The sequence below is a fragment of the Eretmochelys imbricata genome, chromosome 8, assembly GCF_965152235.1.
Source record: "Eretmochelys imbricata isolate rEreImb1 chromosome 8, rEreImb1.hap1, whole genome shotgun sequence".
NCBI classification, from domain to species: Eukaryota; Metazoa; Chordata; order Testudines; family Cheloniidae; genus Eretmochelys; species Eretmochelys imbricata.
In genome coordinates this window covers 87,597,851-87,613,220 of record NC_135579.1, presented here as the reverse complement: position 1 = coordinate 87,613,220, position 15,370 = coordinate 87,597,851, and the positions used below count along the sequence as shown (strand labels likewise).

The 15,370-nt window shown below is 46.3% G+C and overlaps 1 protein-coding gene across 3 annotated transcripts in view; it reads left to right on the top strand.

The window, feature by feature from the left end:
• The window catches only part of LRRC7 (leucine rich repeat containing 7), a 250,821-nt gene that overhangs the window by 97,890 nt on the left and 137,561 nt on the right, over positions 1-15,370 (top strand). For all 3 annotated transcript variants that reach the window (XM_077823907.1, XM_077823906.1, XM_077823904.1), the window contains exons 6-7: positions 2,281-2,344; positions 5,781-5,855. In XM_077823907.1, coding sequence (XP_077680033.1) covers positions 2,281-2,344; positions 5,781-5,855 — 139 coding nt within the window. The remainder of the gene's footprint in view (positions 1-2,280; positions 2,345-5,780; positions 5,856-15,370) is intronic.

Genomic DNA, 15,370 nt, shown 5'->3' with positions numbered 1-15,370 from the left:
ACTGGTATGGGACCCTCTTGGGGCTAACGGTAGCTCCGCCATGGCAGTTTCTGCTCCGCCCGGACCTCCTTTCTCAGGACCAGGGCAGCCTCCTCCATCCCAACCTAGCAATGCTTCATCTCACGGCGTGGCTACTCAGTGACAAGGAAGGGACATGCTCGGAACAGGTTCAGTGCATCCTCCTCGAAAGTAGACGGCCCTCCACTCACCGCTCCTGTGTGGTGAAGTGGTGTTGGTTTTCGAGGTGGGCGGCAGGCCAGGGTGTTTCCCTGACAGCCGTCCCGATCCAGCTTATCCTTGATTACCTCCTCCACCTGAGGGCCCAGGGACTGGTGTCCTCATCAGTCAGGGTAAACTTGGTGGCCATATCGGCCTTTCATCCCCCGGTGCAAGGGCACACGGTGTTTTCCCATGCTATGACCAGCCGGTTCCTTAAAGGTTTGGACCGTCTCTATCCATATTCCAAGACGCTGGTTCCACAGTGGAACCTAAACCTGGTGCTGGCTCGTCTCACAAGGGCCCTGTTTGAACCACTGGCCACGTGTTCCTGGTCTCACCTCTCATGGAAGGTGGCCTTCCTGGTAGCTATCATGTCGGCCAGGTGGGTCTCAGAGCTCAGGGCCCTAACCTCCGAACCGCCGTATACAGTTTTTCCCAAGGACAAGGTCCAGCTCCGCCCATCCCCCGCGTTCCTCCCGAAGGAGGTCTCCACCTAACACATGGGTCAGGACATTTTTCTGCCAGTCCTCTGCCCCAAGCATCACGTGACTAGTGAGGAACGCCATCTCCACACACTTGACGTGAGGTGAGCTCTGGCTTTCTACCTCGAGCAGACCGAGCCGTTCAGAAAGTCTTCGCAACTGTTCGTCGCCTCTGCTGAGCGCGTGAAGGGTCAGCTGATTTACACTCAGCAGCTTTCTAAGTGGATCACTTCGTGCATCCGTTCCTGTTATGAGCTGGCAGGGGTTCCCCTGCCGCCCATTGTGAGGGCACACTCGACTCGGGCACAGGCCTTGTTGGCTGCCTTCGTGACCCACGTCCCCATCCAGGACATTTGTAGGGCTGCCACGTGGTCTTCAGTTCATACGTTCACCTCGCACTATGCGATCGTCTCCCAGGCCAAGGATGATGCCGGGTTCCATAGGGCTGTACTCCGTCCCAAGAACTTGTGAACTCCTACTCACCTCCAACAGATACAGCTTGGAATCACCTATTGTGGAATATGCATGAGCAATCACTCGAAGAAGAAAAGACAGTTACCTTTTCTGTAACTGGTGTTCTTCGAGATGTGTAGCTCATGGCTGTTCCACACCCCACGCTCCTTCCCCTCTGTTGGAGTTGTCTGGCAAGAAGGAACTGAGGGTGTGGGGGAGTGCAGCGCCCCTTATACCGTGCCTGGCAGGGACTGCTCCAAGGGTTGTGAGGGGGCACTCCCATACGGGTACTGCCAGGGGGAAAAACTTCCGGCACCGGTGCACGTAGCAAGCACGCACACCTATTGTGGAATAGACATGAGCAACACATCTCAAAAAACACCAGTTACGGAAAAGGTAACTGTCTTTTTCAGATTATCAATCAAATGTAAATGTACAATAACAGAGTAATCTAATTATGTTATTACTGTATATTCCTTTTCTTTTCTCACTTCATTTCCTCCTATTGTTTGTTACATGTATGCAGGGCCAGAATTGCCCATGAGCAGAGGACTAGTCTCAGGACTGTGCATTACTTCAGGCTAGCATAAGCCCTCAAAATAGGGTTTAAGTGGGAATTAATGGTTACGTAGACTCTGTGCTGCGCCTCTGCACACGGATGAATTTCAATGTCATTATGTCATGTCTGAAATTAGACTGCAAACTCTTTGGGGCAAGGACCATGTGTTTGTACTTTTTCTGTAAAGCCCCTAATTCATTTTTGGGGGTGGTATAAATAAAAATTTTCATTAGAATTGTGAAAATATATGTGACTTCATATTTTTTTTAAAATACTTGAGTCAAATTCATTCTTGGAGTGACTCAGGTTAAATCAGTACAATTATAGAATAGTTCAATTTGCTTCCTTGTGGCTATCTTTGTATTAGAAGTAATATTTTTTGCTACAGAAACTTAAGCAAATATGCCTTAAATCTGAAACAAATTGTATAGACTCTGCTCTTATATCCGTGTAAATCTGATGTAATTCCATTGAAGCCCATGGCTTTATCTGGTATAACAGAGCAGAATTTGGCCTAAAATTTCAAGGTAAAATTTTCACCTTATATATTTTCCTTGTCTGTTACAGGTCAATGCACAAACTGACGCAGCTGGAGAGGCTTGACCTAGGCAATAATGAGTTCTCTGAGCTGGTAAGGAAAAATGTTTTGGTAGAATATGTGTGTGTGTGTGCGTGTGTTTGTGTGTGTGTGTTAGACCTTTTATACATGGAGAATTAAATTTTTAACTTAAAAGATGTTTTGGCACTGGGCACATTTATTGGTAAAATAATGAACTTGCTATGGCTCAGAGGATTGGTAATGGAATTACAAGACCTTTGAATTCCAGCAAGTTGTTTGAAATCAGGCCGAAGTTGGAAGTGAATATCAATAACAACTAATAGATATGGGAGGCCTACCAATATGTGAAATGAATTGGTGATTCCATCGTAGTTACTTTTGAACAGGTGTTAGTATTTCCAAAGCTACCACCACATTTGGCAGTAAGTGGCATACTACTCTTACTAGCAGGGCTAAACTTTTCAAAAGCACTTATGTGACTTAGGAGCCTAAGTCCCATTGACTTTCACGGAGGCTCCTAAATGCCTAAGTCATTTTTGAAAATGAGACTTAGACACCGAAGTTACTTGGGTGCTTTAGAAAATTGTACTCAATCTCAATAAAGAGGCAAAGGAAGTCCAAAGAGATACATGGAAATATTTCTTTATTTGGATAATGTGCAGCAAAATAGATGCCAGCATTATTGTCTGAAAGAGATGTACTTTATTTCAGAAATAAGAAATGGACCTATTAGGATGAAAATGGTGAAAAATTCTGGTTGAGTGAAAAATGTATGCACTTAATATAATGGGTAAATGTGAACTCAGGACCCTGTATCTGAAGTTCTCATGGTATACGAAAAATCCATTCAGTTGCAAGGGTATAATAGAACAGGATTTGACCCATTTCCTCTAATATAAATAATTTCTGAGAAACTGTATGTGAAGTAAAGATTGTCATTAATCATAAATCCAGGTAAATTCTTATTACAGAAATCTAGTTATACGTCTGTATGTTTTGTTGCATGCACATATTGTTGGCAGTACAAACCATCCATTTCTAACTGGCATGCGTAATATGTTAAAACTAATTCTGAAGCGTTAGTGACATTACAGTTCACTACTATGGAAAGAGTGCTCTTTTGCATAATTATATAAATCACAGAACAGGAGGAGGTTTTAAAAGGAGAAAGTTTCTACCAGATATAATATCATACGTATCTATCATATGTATATCATGTTAAAAAAAACAACAACCCAGCTTCAGTGTGTACGTAAACTGAAGCCTGGTTGTTGTCACTGTTCATGACAACGTTTGTTGGAAGGGTACGGGACAAGGAACTGCCCTGACAGGACACCTACTTTTCCACGCTAATGACAGCTGTGTGTATGTTAAGGCCACCACTATGCAAAACATACATTTTAATCTCACCACTTCTGCAGGCAGTAATATTATTTATTGGCCTGCAAACAAAATTCTACAATTAGCCCTTAGGTTTCAAATACCCTTTAATTGGACTGCCTTAGTACCTAACCGGTTCCAAAATTTGCTTTCACTCCTACCAAAGGTCCAAAAAATCTCTAAATTACAAAAAAAAAAAATAATATGCTCCAAAACATATATCAAATTGAAAAGTGTGCTTTTCATACAGCCTATAGAGTGTCTACTTTGTGTACTAAGTATAATGTATTGTGTTTTGTAACTAAGGCTATATAGCAACCCCATCACATTATTACAATAGGAATGTTAATACTTTTATTGCTGTTGTTTAGCTTAAAATTATGTTATTGTTGTTGTAAAAAACGTAATACTACCAGCACTTTTTATGTGCATACTAACCATGCTTTGTCGTTGCATTCAACTAAAACCCAAAGGCTAAACCATTTAATCTAAAATCAAAAATACAAAATTTAATACAAATAAAATTTTAAAACTAAAAATTGTACTAGAAGTACAAAAGTGGGGAGTGTGGAAGTAGAGGAAAGGATGAAGGGAATTTGAATGCAGATATTCTAGGAATTCTAGGAATAGAGCAAGAGGTAGGCTAACACTAGCTCTGATAACGTCAGACTTTAAAGCAGGGCCTGAGAAGCGAGTGGGAAAGAACTGTAAGAGATACTGTTTTTTGACCTTGTGTTAGATAAGAATGGAACACAGACTATAGCAGGAACTGCTGAGAAAAGTAAGATAGAAGGAAGGTGTATGTATAAACAAGACATGGTTGTTGATCATTACTGTCTGTAACAAAGGTATAAATGTTTGCCCTAATTGTTTATCTAAGGGAGACCTGCCTGGAACGGGGGAGCCCCTGTCCGGTATACTCTCCCCTTGCAAGTGCTAAAAAAAAAACAACTGTCTCTAATTTGTTGCAACCAGCCTAAGAGAGAAGACTCTGTTTTCTTTCACAGAGCAAAGAGTGAGTTGAGGAACTGATTTTGGTTGCTTGCTTAAGTATGGACAATAAAAGCCTGCCTAAAAAGAAGACTGCAGGGGTAGTAGTATGTCCTTGAAAGCTGGGGAGAAGCCCTGCCTTTTGACACTGGCTAATAGGGGAGAATTGGGCTCTGAATGACAACTTCCATAAGGCAGTGCGCTGATAGGGCAATGCAGTAAAGCATTTCAGGTCAGTTCAACAAAACAAAATATTCCAATATCATAAACTGACCCAAAACAAATTTTTTTTTTATTTTTCCTGATGGAAAATTTTTGCAAAAAGCAAAAATTTACTGTAGAAATGTACAAAAATCAGTACTACAAAATGACAGATTTCCTATTTTAACAGTCTAGTTTTAAGTGTAATAAAAAAATTAAGCCAATGAAGTTAGTCAGTTTCAAGAATGAAATGTTGCCCAATCTTACATTATGCAAGTATCTGAAGCCTGCTAATAAAGCTGTTTCTTGATTTTTTTTCACGAGCAGTAATTTGACTAAAAAGCTGAAGTGTGCCTGAGACATATGATACTCAGAGAGAGGGTCTTGCTATCACTAAAGTCTTCTAGTCTTGAAAAAGTGGATTCTTAAAATCATTGCTGAGAACGAGGATTTGGGAGATATAGGTAATTCAGAAGTGCATTAGATGCTCCAGTAGCACAGCAAAGTGTACACTGTTATACTGCCCTCACTGTTAAGACTGTATATTATGCCAAAAGCAAAATTTAACCTAAGCTCCAAACTAAGAACTAGTCTTTCAAGTCAACACATCTATCTTGAAGCTCCACAGAACTTCTGTTCTCTGTTTTATTCAGAAATTACATTTTGACAGCTGATAATATTCTAATTGCATTAAGATTTTCTAAGGTCTTTGCATCCATTTCTGCTAGAGAGCTTTCTGAGATTTCCTATACCATTTGATAAAGAACAATAATGTATGTAAATTAAAGAACTGTACTGCTTAATTAAATTTTATTTCTGAAAGCCTGATGTAGATGATTAATATATTTATAAAGAAGGAAGGAGGACAGGGAAACCATTTGGAAAAAAAATGCAGAATTAATGAGTGTGTTGATTACACTATTTATTTTTTCTCTAGCCTGAGGTTCTGGAACAAATACAAAACCTAAAGGAATTGTGGATGGACAATAATTCACTTCAGATACTGCCTGGGGTATGGACATTTATATTATGTAATTATTTTCTTGTAAGATATAATGAATAATTGTGTGTGTGTGTGTGTACACAGAGGAATTATTTTCATTTAATAATAGATGGAGATCTCCGTCTTAGAATGTGGTGTGAAATAAAACAAGACATTTTAAACTTTGCATTATTGCACAATGATATTGAAATGAGGAAATATTGCTCTATAGTAGCATTGCATAATTCTGTTGAATCTTGTTTTAATATGTGGAAATGTCCACTTTATTTGTTTTTTTGGTCATACATTATAAATTGTCATTTTCTTAAACTGTATGGGTTTTTGAATGCTAGGGTAGTTATTGTGTTTTCCTGTCAGATGGAAGGAAAATGGATGTTGATACATCTGGGCTTAGTTAGGCTGAAATTAACTTCTATGACAGGTGGGCTACGGAAGCTTGGCGAGCGTTGTGGGTTGCACTACCCCAGAGGCTGTTTGTTCGGGTGAAAATCCCCTCTCTTTAGTTACTACTGGAATACCTCAGTAGGCCTTCCTTGCTGCTCCTTCTGAAGAAAAAAACCTCTTATTCCACCAAGCTCAATTGACATATTTAGTGGGCAGACACTTGTTAATGGTCTCATAGGAAATTACTGAGTATGCTCAGAGAGTCCTTCATACATCCTGATGCAGGAGAAGGCATATCCATGGCTTACGTGTACAACCTGAAGCCTGAATCTCCTCATGATTTCACTCTGCGCTTTGTTGTTGTGGAACAAAGACACTATATAGTGTAACATCTAGAGAAACAAATCCTGGATGCGCATTTCTAATTCAAACAATATACCCATTAAGCCAAATTCTGGCCCTATCTGTTTGTGCTCACAGTCAAAAACATCCTCACAGCACTAATCTACTCAGTGCCTGCGGATACGTCAGTCTCTTCTCAGAGAATGTCTTTCAGATGCAATCAGATGGTCTTTATATGGCCACCCCTTACACCTCCCCAAGAGTTAAGTCTGTAAAATCAGCCTCTCCACTCCAGCTGGGGCATGATGAATGCATGTGTTGCAGATGTTCCCGTGAGAGGAGTGGAGTTTCATTCCCAATTGTTTCATCCAGGGATATTGAATGGTATGTGCAGGAAAGAGAATTTCAGCTGACAGCTCTAAAATGGAACTGAAAACAGGAATGGAAACAGGGACTTTGAGACTGTTTCCTCCTCTGTACCTCAGGCCAATCCATCTCTCTCATACTGCAACAGCTCTGAGAGATAAATGTTACTGAAGGCTCTAGAAACTTGAATGAGTCTGTTGTGGGGGCTGTGTGAGAGACAATGAGGAGTGATGATGGTGTTCCAGAGATGGGAAGCTACCCTCTGCCCCCACTGCTTTACTAGGCCCAACAATCCTAGGAACAGCTAGCCATTTGCAAAGCTGTGTTAGTTAGCAATAAGAATTTCCTGCTTGGACAAGAAACACTGGATGTGGTTTATTTAGGCCGCAACTTTATTCTTAAATGTCTGTGGGTATCTGGCAGATAAAAGTGTACAGTGCAGGTAATTCTATAATTATTTCACTATATCCCTAGGTGGCTTCTATCAGCCCTCCCCCTTACCCAGGCAACCTGCTGCTGGGACCTCACCCCCCCCCACACTTTGTATGAAGGTTAAGGGAGGGCTATCAAGGAGGGGGGCTTTAGCTCTCCGAGTCCACCTGTTTCTGCTCTTTCAAAGAATATCTCTTTAAATCCTTTACTAATCCATTTTATTTGATCACTGTATTCCTTCATTACAGAGTATGTGCACTGCCCCGTGTTTATACAATGAGTAGTGACATCATAGCCTAATTCCCCTTTCATGTTTGCCCCAGCTAAGTTCCCCTGAACCTGTGTGGGGAAGGCGAAAAAAACCCTGCTTCACCTTGGCCACTCAGGTGAGAGAAAAATTCCTTCCCAGTCCTCTGAGAAAGGAGCGACTAGTGCAGTGCCCACAGCGGATCCTGACAAAACCCAGTATTTAACCACTTTCACGGGAGGAAGGGTGGGTGCTGCTCCAGATGAAAGATGGCTTTTTCTAACCAGGTATGGACCTATATAGTCTCCCCTCTCTTCTGGTCACCTGGGGGTTGGGTCAGCGTCCCTACACTAACCTGGTCTGTAGCTCTCTAGCCCTTAAAGGGGCGCACACTTTTTCCAACAAGCAAGACAACAGCCACCACTGCTTAATGTACAGGGAGGTCATTTCTGCTAACAGGACTCTACTAGGAAGCTAATTAACCTTACTGTTTAGACTAGGTTCTAAGTCAAAACCAAATTGGCAGCCATAAGATCAAATACGCTCTGTATACATTTTTAGAAACATTCAGTAGAAACCTACCAGTTTATCTCGAGATAAATTATGTCCAACCTTGCTGAGCTATTCTTCTATTTTTACCAAACAATGCATTTCACATACTTAGGAATGTGAGAATTGCCATACCAGATTAGACCAATGGCCTACGTAGTCCTTATCCTGTTTCTGACAGTGGCCAGTACTGGGTGTTTCAGAGTAAAATGTAAAATCCCTATTAATGAACAACTATTCAATAAGATGCAGTCATAGTTCAGAGCTCTCTGCACCTTTTCCTTGGTCTTTCCAAGTGCTCCTCCTTCAGCAATCAACCTTTTACCTATGCCTGGGAGGAATCCCGCAGTTTTCCCACTCTTAGACCACGGCCAGGACTACTGTACCCTGTGTGCCACCTGTAATTCCTCAGCAAGCCTGACTGCATCTGGTACCTGAAAGTCTTCCCTAAAGGAGCTGTGACCCATGGTGAATAGAGTGACCCAAAACTATTGTTTAATCTCAATAGTAGGGACAAAGCATAACAAGAGAAAAGGATTGTTTTTTAACACAATAAAAGATTTAAACACATCTCTGTCTTACTTTTAGGCTTACGCAGGCATAGCTAACCTCAAGCATAGCTAATCACAGACACCCCTACCTCTGAGGAGTGGGCTTCAGACTGCTCCCCAGCAGTTTCTGCCTCACTCTTTGCCTGTTCTTCAGGGGCTGCCCCTTTATGTACCCCAGAGTTTTGTTTCACATTTTCACATTTTCCCACCTGGATTCCCCCTCCTGTAGCTCAGCATGGTCCGAGGTAAAACTTAAAAAATGAGTGACACATACATTCTCCTTTCTTCTTATGTGGCATCTCCGTTACTGGAGGTTTGCAACCATAGTAGACATTCTGTACAATCATCTGCTAATCTCTTTATGGACAAATAATCCTTTTGATCCACCTAGGATTCCACATTGTCCACCCAAGATCTTCTTTTTCTTCTTCAAGTTCTTGCTCTTGTCGATTCCATTCTAGGTGTGCATGTGCCCACATGCGGGGCTGTCGGAGATTTTTGCCTTAGTGGTATCTGTAGGGCCGGCTGTGGCGCCCCCTTGAGTGCTGCGCTCATGCATCGGTATATAAGGCACCACCGGCCCTATGCCCTCTCAGTTCCTTCTTACTGCCCATTGTAGTTAGTTGGAGCTCCTTTCCGTGCGTATCAAGGGCTAGCAGTTTCGTCTCTTCTGACTTCAAGCCTTAGGGCCTTGTAAATAGTTGTTTATAGTAGTTAGTGTTAAGTAGATGTTAAGTGTGGTTAGGAGTTAGAAGTTAAAGTCCCAGAAGAGACTTTGCTCCAGGCGGGGCATGCCCCGGTCTCTGAGATTTAAGCCCTGCGTAGACTGTAACAGGCCTATGCCTGTAAGTGACCCTCACAGCAGCTGCCTCAAGTGCTTGGGGGAAATCACATGTGAAGGACAAGTGTTGTGTTTGTAAAAATTTCAGACCCAGGACTCAGAAAGAGCGGGATATTCGTTTGCGGGCTCTCCTCATGGAGGCTGCCATTCGTCCAGCTTCTGAGCCATCCCACCAAGACTTGCCTAGTATGTTGGCCTTAGTGCACAGCACCCCTGTCACCGGTGCCCAGAAGGAAAACGAAGAAGCACTGCTTCCTGGCACCGAACAAGAAAGGCCATGGGGCATCAGGCAAAAGACCTAGTTCAGGCCTCCCTGCCACTCTGGAGGCACATGGACGTGCCTCCACGGTTGGGGCCCTTAGCTGCTTAAAGCATCCACCACCGACTCCCGGGAGTGGTAGGGACCCAAACTTCTAGTGGTATCGATGCCTTCCCAAGCTCCCCTGGTTCTGAGAGAGCAGAGGCCTCCCCGCTCATGTGCCACAGGAAACAGCAAAGGCTCCCTATGAGGGCAAGCCAGCTGCTAAGACCCCTCAGGGGGCAGTGGAGCACCACTGATCCCCCGAGACAAGACAGTGCTCTCCATCTTCGTGCTGCAGATCTCCGACGTTGCAGCCCAGATCCTCTGGGGCTTACCCTCAGTCACCAGCATTGCGATTGCAGTCCCCACAATCTTGACGCGGATCGCCAAGGAGGAGGTGCCAGTCTCCGTACTACCAGCTCCATTCACTCTCCCACCAGTTGTCGTCTTGGTGCAGATCTCGGTCCCCTGCCCCGTGGGAGCGCTCCCCGTTGTGATTCCAGTCCGCCCTGCCACTGGTCCCCTCGATACCAGCCCCGATCCTCCCACAGCAAACACTGGTCTCCAGCATCGATGCTCAGCAGGCAGTCACGGGGGTTGATGGTCCTGCCATGGTCACTGGAAGGGGATTCGTCTGGCACGGAAGGGCAGTTCAGCCCCTTACCAAGACCCCATTGGTGTGATTGGGCACCTGAGGATGCACCAACATCCACAGCGCTGCCTTGGCAGCACGGCCAGTGCAGTGGCCATATTGGAGTGCATGGGCATGCCGGTGATGACGATGTCCCCTTCGCATTGCTCATCTGCTGCCACCTCAGAGCAACAGCTGGCGTTACCGGCGGCATTGGGCTTGATGCAAGAGGCCCACTCAGAGGTCGTGGTAGAGGAGATAGTGTCCACCCCAAAACTCCCCCACTGGGGTTGATGCCTCCCCCGGCAGTACAGTCAGTGTCAGACGAGGCACTCATGGGACCCTCCTGGGCTAGCCCGCCTGATGATTTTAAAGAACACCAGGCCCTGCTTCGATGGGTGGCCAAGAACTTGGGCCTAGAGGTGGAGGAGATGGCCGAGCAGGCGGACACCTTGTTCAATGTCCTCTCAGCCGCTATCCTAGCATGTGTTGCATTACCGATGCATGACGGGGTCCTGAAAATTGCCAAGGCTCTCTGGCAAACTCTGTTGTCCATCCCTCCCACCTCCAAAAGGGCCAAAAAGAAATACTTCATCCCAACCAAGGTGTTCGAGAACCTTTATACCCACCCACCTCCGGGCTTGCTGGTTGTCTCTGCGGCCAACAAAAAGGACAAGCAGGAGCACACTAGTTCAACTCCCAAAAACAAAGAGGCCAAAAGACTGGACCTTTTGGGGAGAAAAACTTATTCAACAGCCAGCCTGCAATTCTGGGTGGCAAACCATCAGGCCCTCTTGGGCAGGTACAATTTTATCTTATGTGACCTTACCTTTGTAAGTTCAAGGAGTCCCTCCCTCAGGGTCTGGCCCAGGAATTCAGCACCCTGGTGGAGGAGGGCACCATGGTGACTAGGTGCTCCGTCCAGATCACGTGGGACTCAGCAGCTAGGGTGGTTGCGTTGGTAGTGGTCATGAGGCCCAGCTCCTGGCTTCAGACCACCAGCCTGTCCCAAGATATGCAGACCTCTATGCAGGACCTCCTATTTAATGGGAATGCTCTCTTTTTGGAGCAGACTGGTGTGAGGCTGCATGGGTTAAAGGACTTGGGCCACCCTTCGTTTGCTGGGCATGTATATGCTGCAGTCTGAATGGAAGCACTTCCGGCTGCCCCCACCACCAAGGCCTTGTCAGCCTTGTTAGGGGTCTGCAAGGAGAAGGGATAGAAATATGAGCTTCAGTTGTCACTGCCTTTCCTTCACCCACATAGCCCAGCCCGGCAAAACATCCCAGCGGCCAGAAGCGCTCATTTTGAAGGTATGCTCGAGAGCGACACCCCAGTCAATTCCCCGGATCCATCTTGTTCTTTCCTCGACGGTCTTCGTCCCCACCATTCGGCCTGGTCGTGGGTCACTTTGGACTGCTGGGTGATGGACATAGTATCCCGGGGCTATACCCTGAAATTTTTGACCTCCCCACCTTCCCCATCCTTCTTCAGGGTCCCTTCTCATGAGCAACTCCTTGTCCAAGAGGTCGAGAACTTCCTGCACCTGGGGCGGTGGAGGAGGTCCCTCGGAACATGAAGAGAAAAGGGTTATATTTCCTCTACTTCCTAATCCCGAAGGCAAAAGGGGGACTCACCCCCATTCTGGACCTGTGTCACCTCAACAAGTCTCTCAGAAAGTTTAAAGTTTTGCATGGTCCCTCTGGCCTCCATCATCCCCTCCCTGGATCCGGTACACTTCCCTTGACTTGGAGGATGCTTAATTCCATATTCCAAGGTCACAGATGTTTCCTCCGGTTCATAGTGGGCGGATGCCATTTTCAATTCACAGCGCTGCCTTTTGGCCTCTCATCAGTCCTGAGGGTGTTCACAAAATGTATGGCGCCAGTGGCTGCTTACCTGAAACGTCTGGCTCATCAAAGGCAGGTCTCAGGCACAAGTGCAGAGGAAACTCGATCTGTTGCGTTGCACCTGCTGCGACCTGGGATTGTTAATAAACAAGAAAAAATCCACCTTTAATGCTGGTCCAGCTAATAGAATTCATTGGGATGGTTCTCGACTCCACACAAGCGAGAGCCTTCCTTCCAGAAGTGTGGTTTTAGGCCATGTTGGACCTGATCTCCTATGTAAAGAACCACCTGCTCACCATGGCTCACACCTGCCTGTGGTGATTGGGCCACATGGCCACGTGTACATACATGGTCAGCCATGCTCAGCTCCATCTCTGGCCTCTGTAAGCATGGCTACATCCTCAACAGGCACAACCTAGACTGGAAATCAGGGTGCTGGACCACATCAGGTCATTCCTGGATTGGTGGTTGGACCTCCAGGTTGGTGTTGGAGGGAGTCCCCTTCTCAATCCCGTCTCCGTCACTGACCCTGGTCTCTGATGCTTCGGACCTGGTCTGGGGAGTGCACCTCGGCGAGATAAGCACCCAGGGATGCTGGTTGTGGGACGATCTGGCCCTCCACAGCTCAGAGCGGTTTGCCGGGTCTGTCAGGCTTTCTTGGCCCTTCTGAAGGGCAAAGAGGTTCAGATCCTGACAGACAATACTATCGCGATGTATTACATCAACAGGCAAGGCAGTGCCAAGTCTTCGGCCCTTTGTCAAGAAGCTGTCTTCCTTTGGGTTTTTTTGTGTGATATGCCATTAATATGATACGTGCACACCTGCCTGAAATCAGGAATGTCTTAGAAGATCACCTCAGCAGGACTTTCTCATCTCACCACGAGTGGTCGCTCCATCCGAGGCAGTCAGCATAATCTTCCAGAGGTGGGGGACCCCCAGGTGGACTTATTGGCGTCCAGACAGAACAGAAAATGCCATGTGTTCTGTTCGATCCAGGGGATGGACAGGTGCTCCCTATCAGATGCCTTTCTCATTCCGTGGTCGGGGGCACTGATGTATGTCTTCCTGCCAGTACTGTTGATTCACAGGGTCCTTGTGAAGATCAAGTAAGATAGAGCAAGAATTCTCCTAATAGCCCCCGCGTGGCCTTGCCAGCACTGGTTCAGCACGTTGCTGAGCTTTTTGGTAGCCATCCCACTGCAGCTGCCCCTCTGGCTGGATCTGCTGTCCTAGAACCACAGCAGCCTTTTGCACCCAAACCTGGTGGCACTGCACTTGACAGCTGGGTTCCTGCATGGTTAAGCATAGACTAACGGGCATGCTTGGCCCATGTTCAGCAGGTCTTACTGGGTAGCAGAAAATCCTCCACCAGAGTGATTTACCTGGCCAAATGGAAAAGGTTCACGTCCTGAGCCTAGAACAGCATATTCAGGCTGAGCAGGCCCCGCTGCAGGAGATGCTGTATTATCTGCTGCACCTCAAACTCATAGAATCATAGAATATCAGGGTTGGAAGGGACCTCAGGAGGTCATCTAGTCCAACCCCCTGCTCAAAGCAGGACCGATCCCCAACTAAATCATCCCAGCCAGGGCTTTGTCAAGCCTGACCTTAAAAACTTCTAAGGAAGGAGATTCCACCACCTCCCTTGGTAATGCATTCCAGTGTTTCACCACCCTCCTAGTGAAAAAGTTTTTCCTAATATCCAACCTAAATCTCCCCCACTGCAACTTGAGACCATTACTCCTTGTTCTGTCATCAGCCACCACTGAGAACAGTCTAGAGCCATCCTCTTTGGAACCCCCTTTCAGGAAGTTGAAAGCAGCTATCAAATCCCCCCTCATTCTTCTCTTCCGTAGACTAAACATCCCCAGTTCCCTCAGCCTCTCCTCATAAGTCATGTGTTGCAGTCCCCTAATCATTTTTGTTGCCCTCCGCTGGACTCTTTCCAATTTTTCCACATCGTTCTCGTAGTGTGGGGCCCAAAACTGGACACAGTACTCCAGATGAGGCCTCACCAGTGTCGAATAGAGGAGAACAATCACGTCCCTCGATCTGGGGCAATGTCCCTACTTATACATTCCAAAATGCCATTGGCCTTCTTGGCAACAAGGGCACACTGTTGACTCATATCCAGCTTCTCGTCCACTGTAACACCGAGGTCCTTTTCTGCAGAACTGCTGCCGAGCCATTCGGTCCCTAGTCTGTAGCGGTGCATGGGATTCTTCCGTCCTAAGTGCAGGACTCTGCACTTGTCCTTGCTGAACTTCATCAGATTTCTTTTGGCCCAATCCTCCAATTTGTCTAGGTCCCTCTGTATGCTATCCCTACCCTCCAGCGTATTTACCTCTCCTCCCACTTTAGTGTCATCTGCAAACTTGCTGGACTTTAGGGCCCACGAAGAACTCTTTAAAAAGGTGGCATCAAGCCTCCACCTCCAGGCAGAGGAGATGGAGGAGCCCTCGGACTCCCTGTTTAATGTGCTGTCCTCTTCGGCACCAGGCAGGGTAGCCTTGCCTCTCCATGAAGGGGTGGCAAAAATTTCAAATGCGCTGTGGCAAACACCGGCCTCCTTGGCCCCCATCTCTAAGAGGGCAGAAATCAAGTACTTTGTACCTGCCAAGGGACACGAGTACTTATACACCCACCCGGCGCCCAACTCCATGGTGGTCTAGTCGGTCAACCACAGGGAATGGCAGGGCCAGCCAGCCCCTACCCTGAAAAATAAAGATTCACGGAGGCTGGACTGTTTTGGAAGAAAAATTTATTCGTCCTCGAGCTTCCAGTTAGGAGTGGCAAAATACCAGGCTTTCCTGGGCTGGTATGAATTCAATCTGTGCGGCTCCCTGCCCAAGTTCGAGGACTCCCTCCAGGAGCATGATAGGAAGGAGTTCAAATCGCTGGTGGAGGAGGGTACAGTGGCTGCCAGGGTTTTGGATGCAGCGGACACAGCCGTGCGGTCCATGGCCTCCGCAGTGTCCATGAGAAGGGCGTCATGGCTCCTGCTCTCTGGGCTGTCCAGTGAGGCGCAGA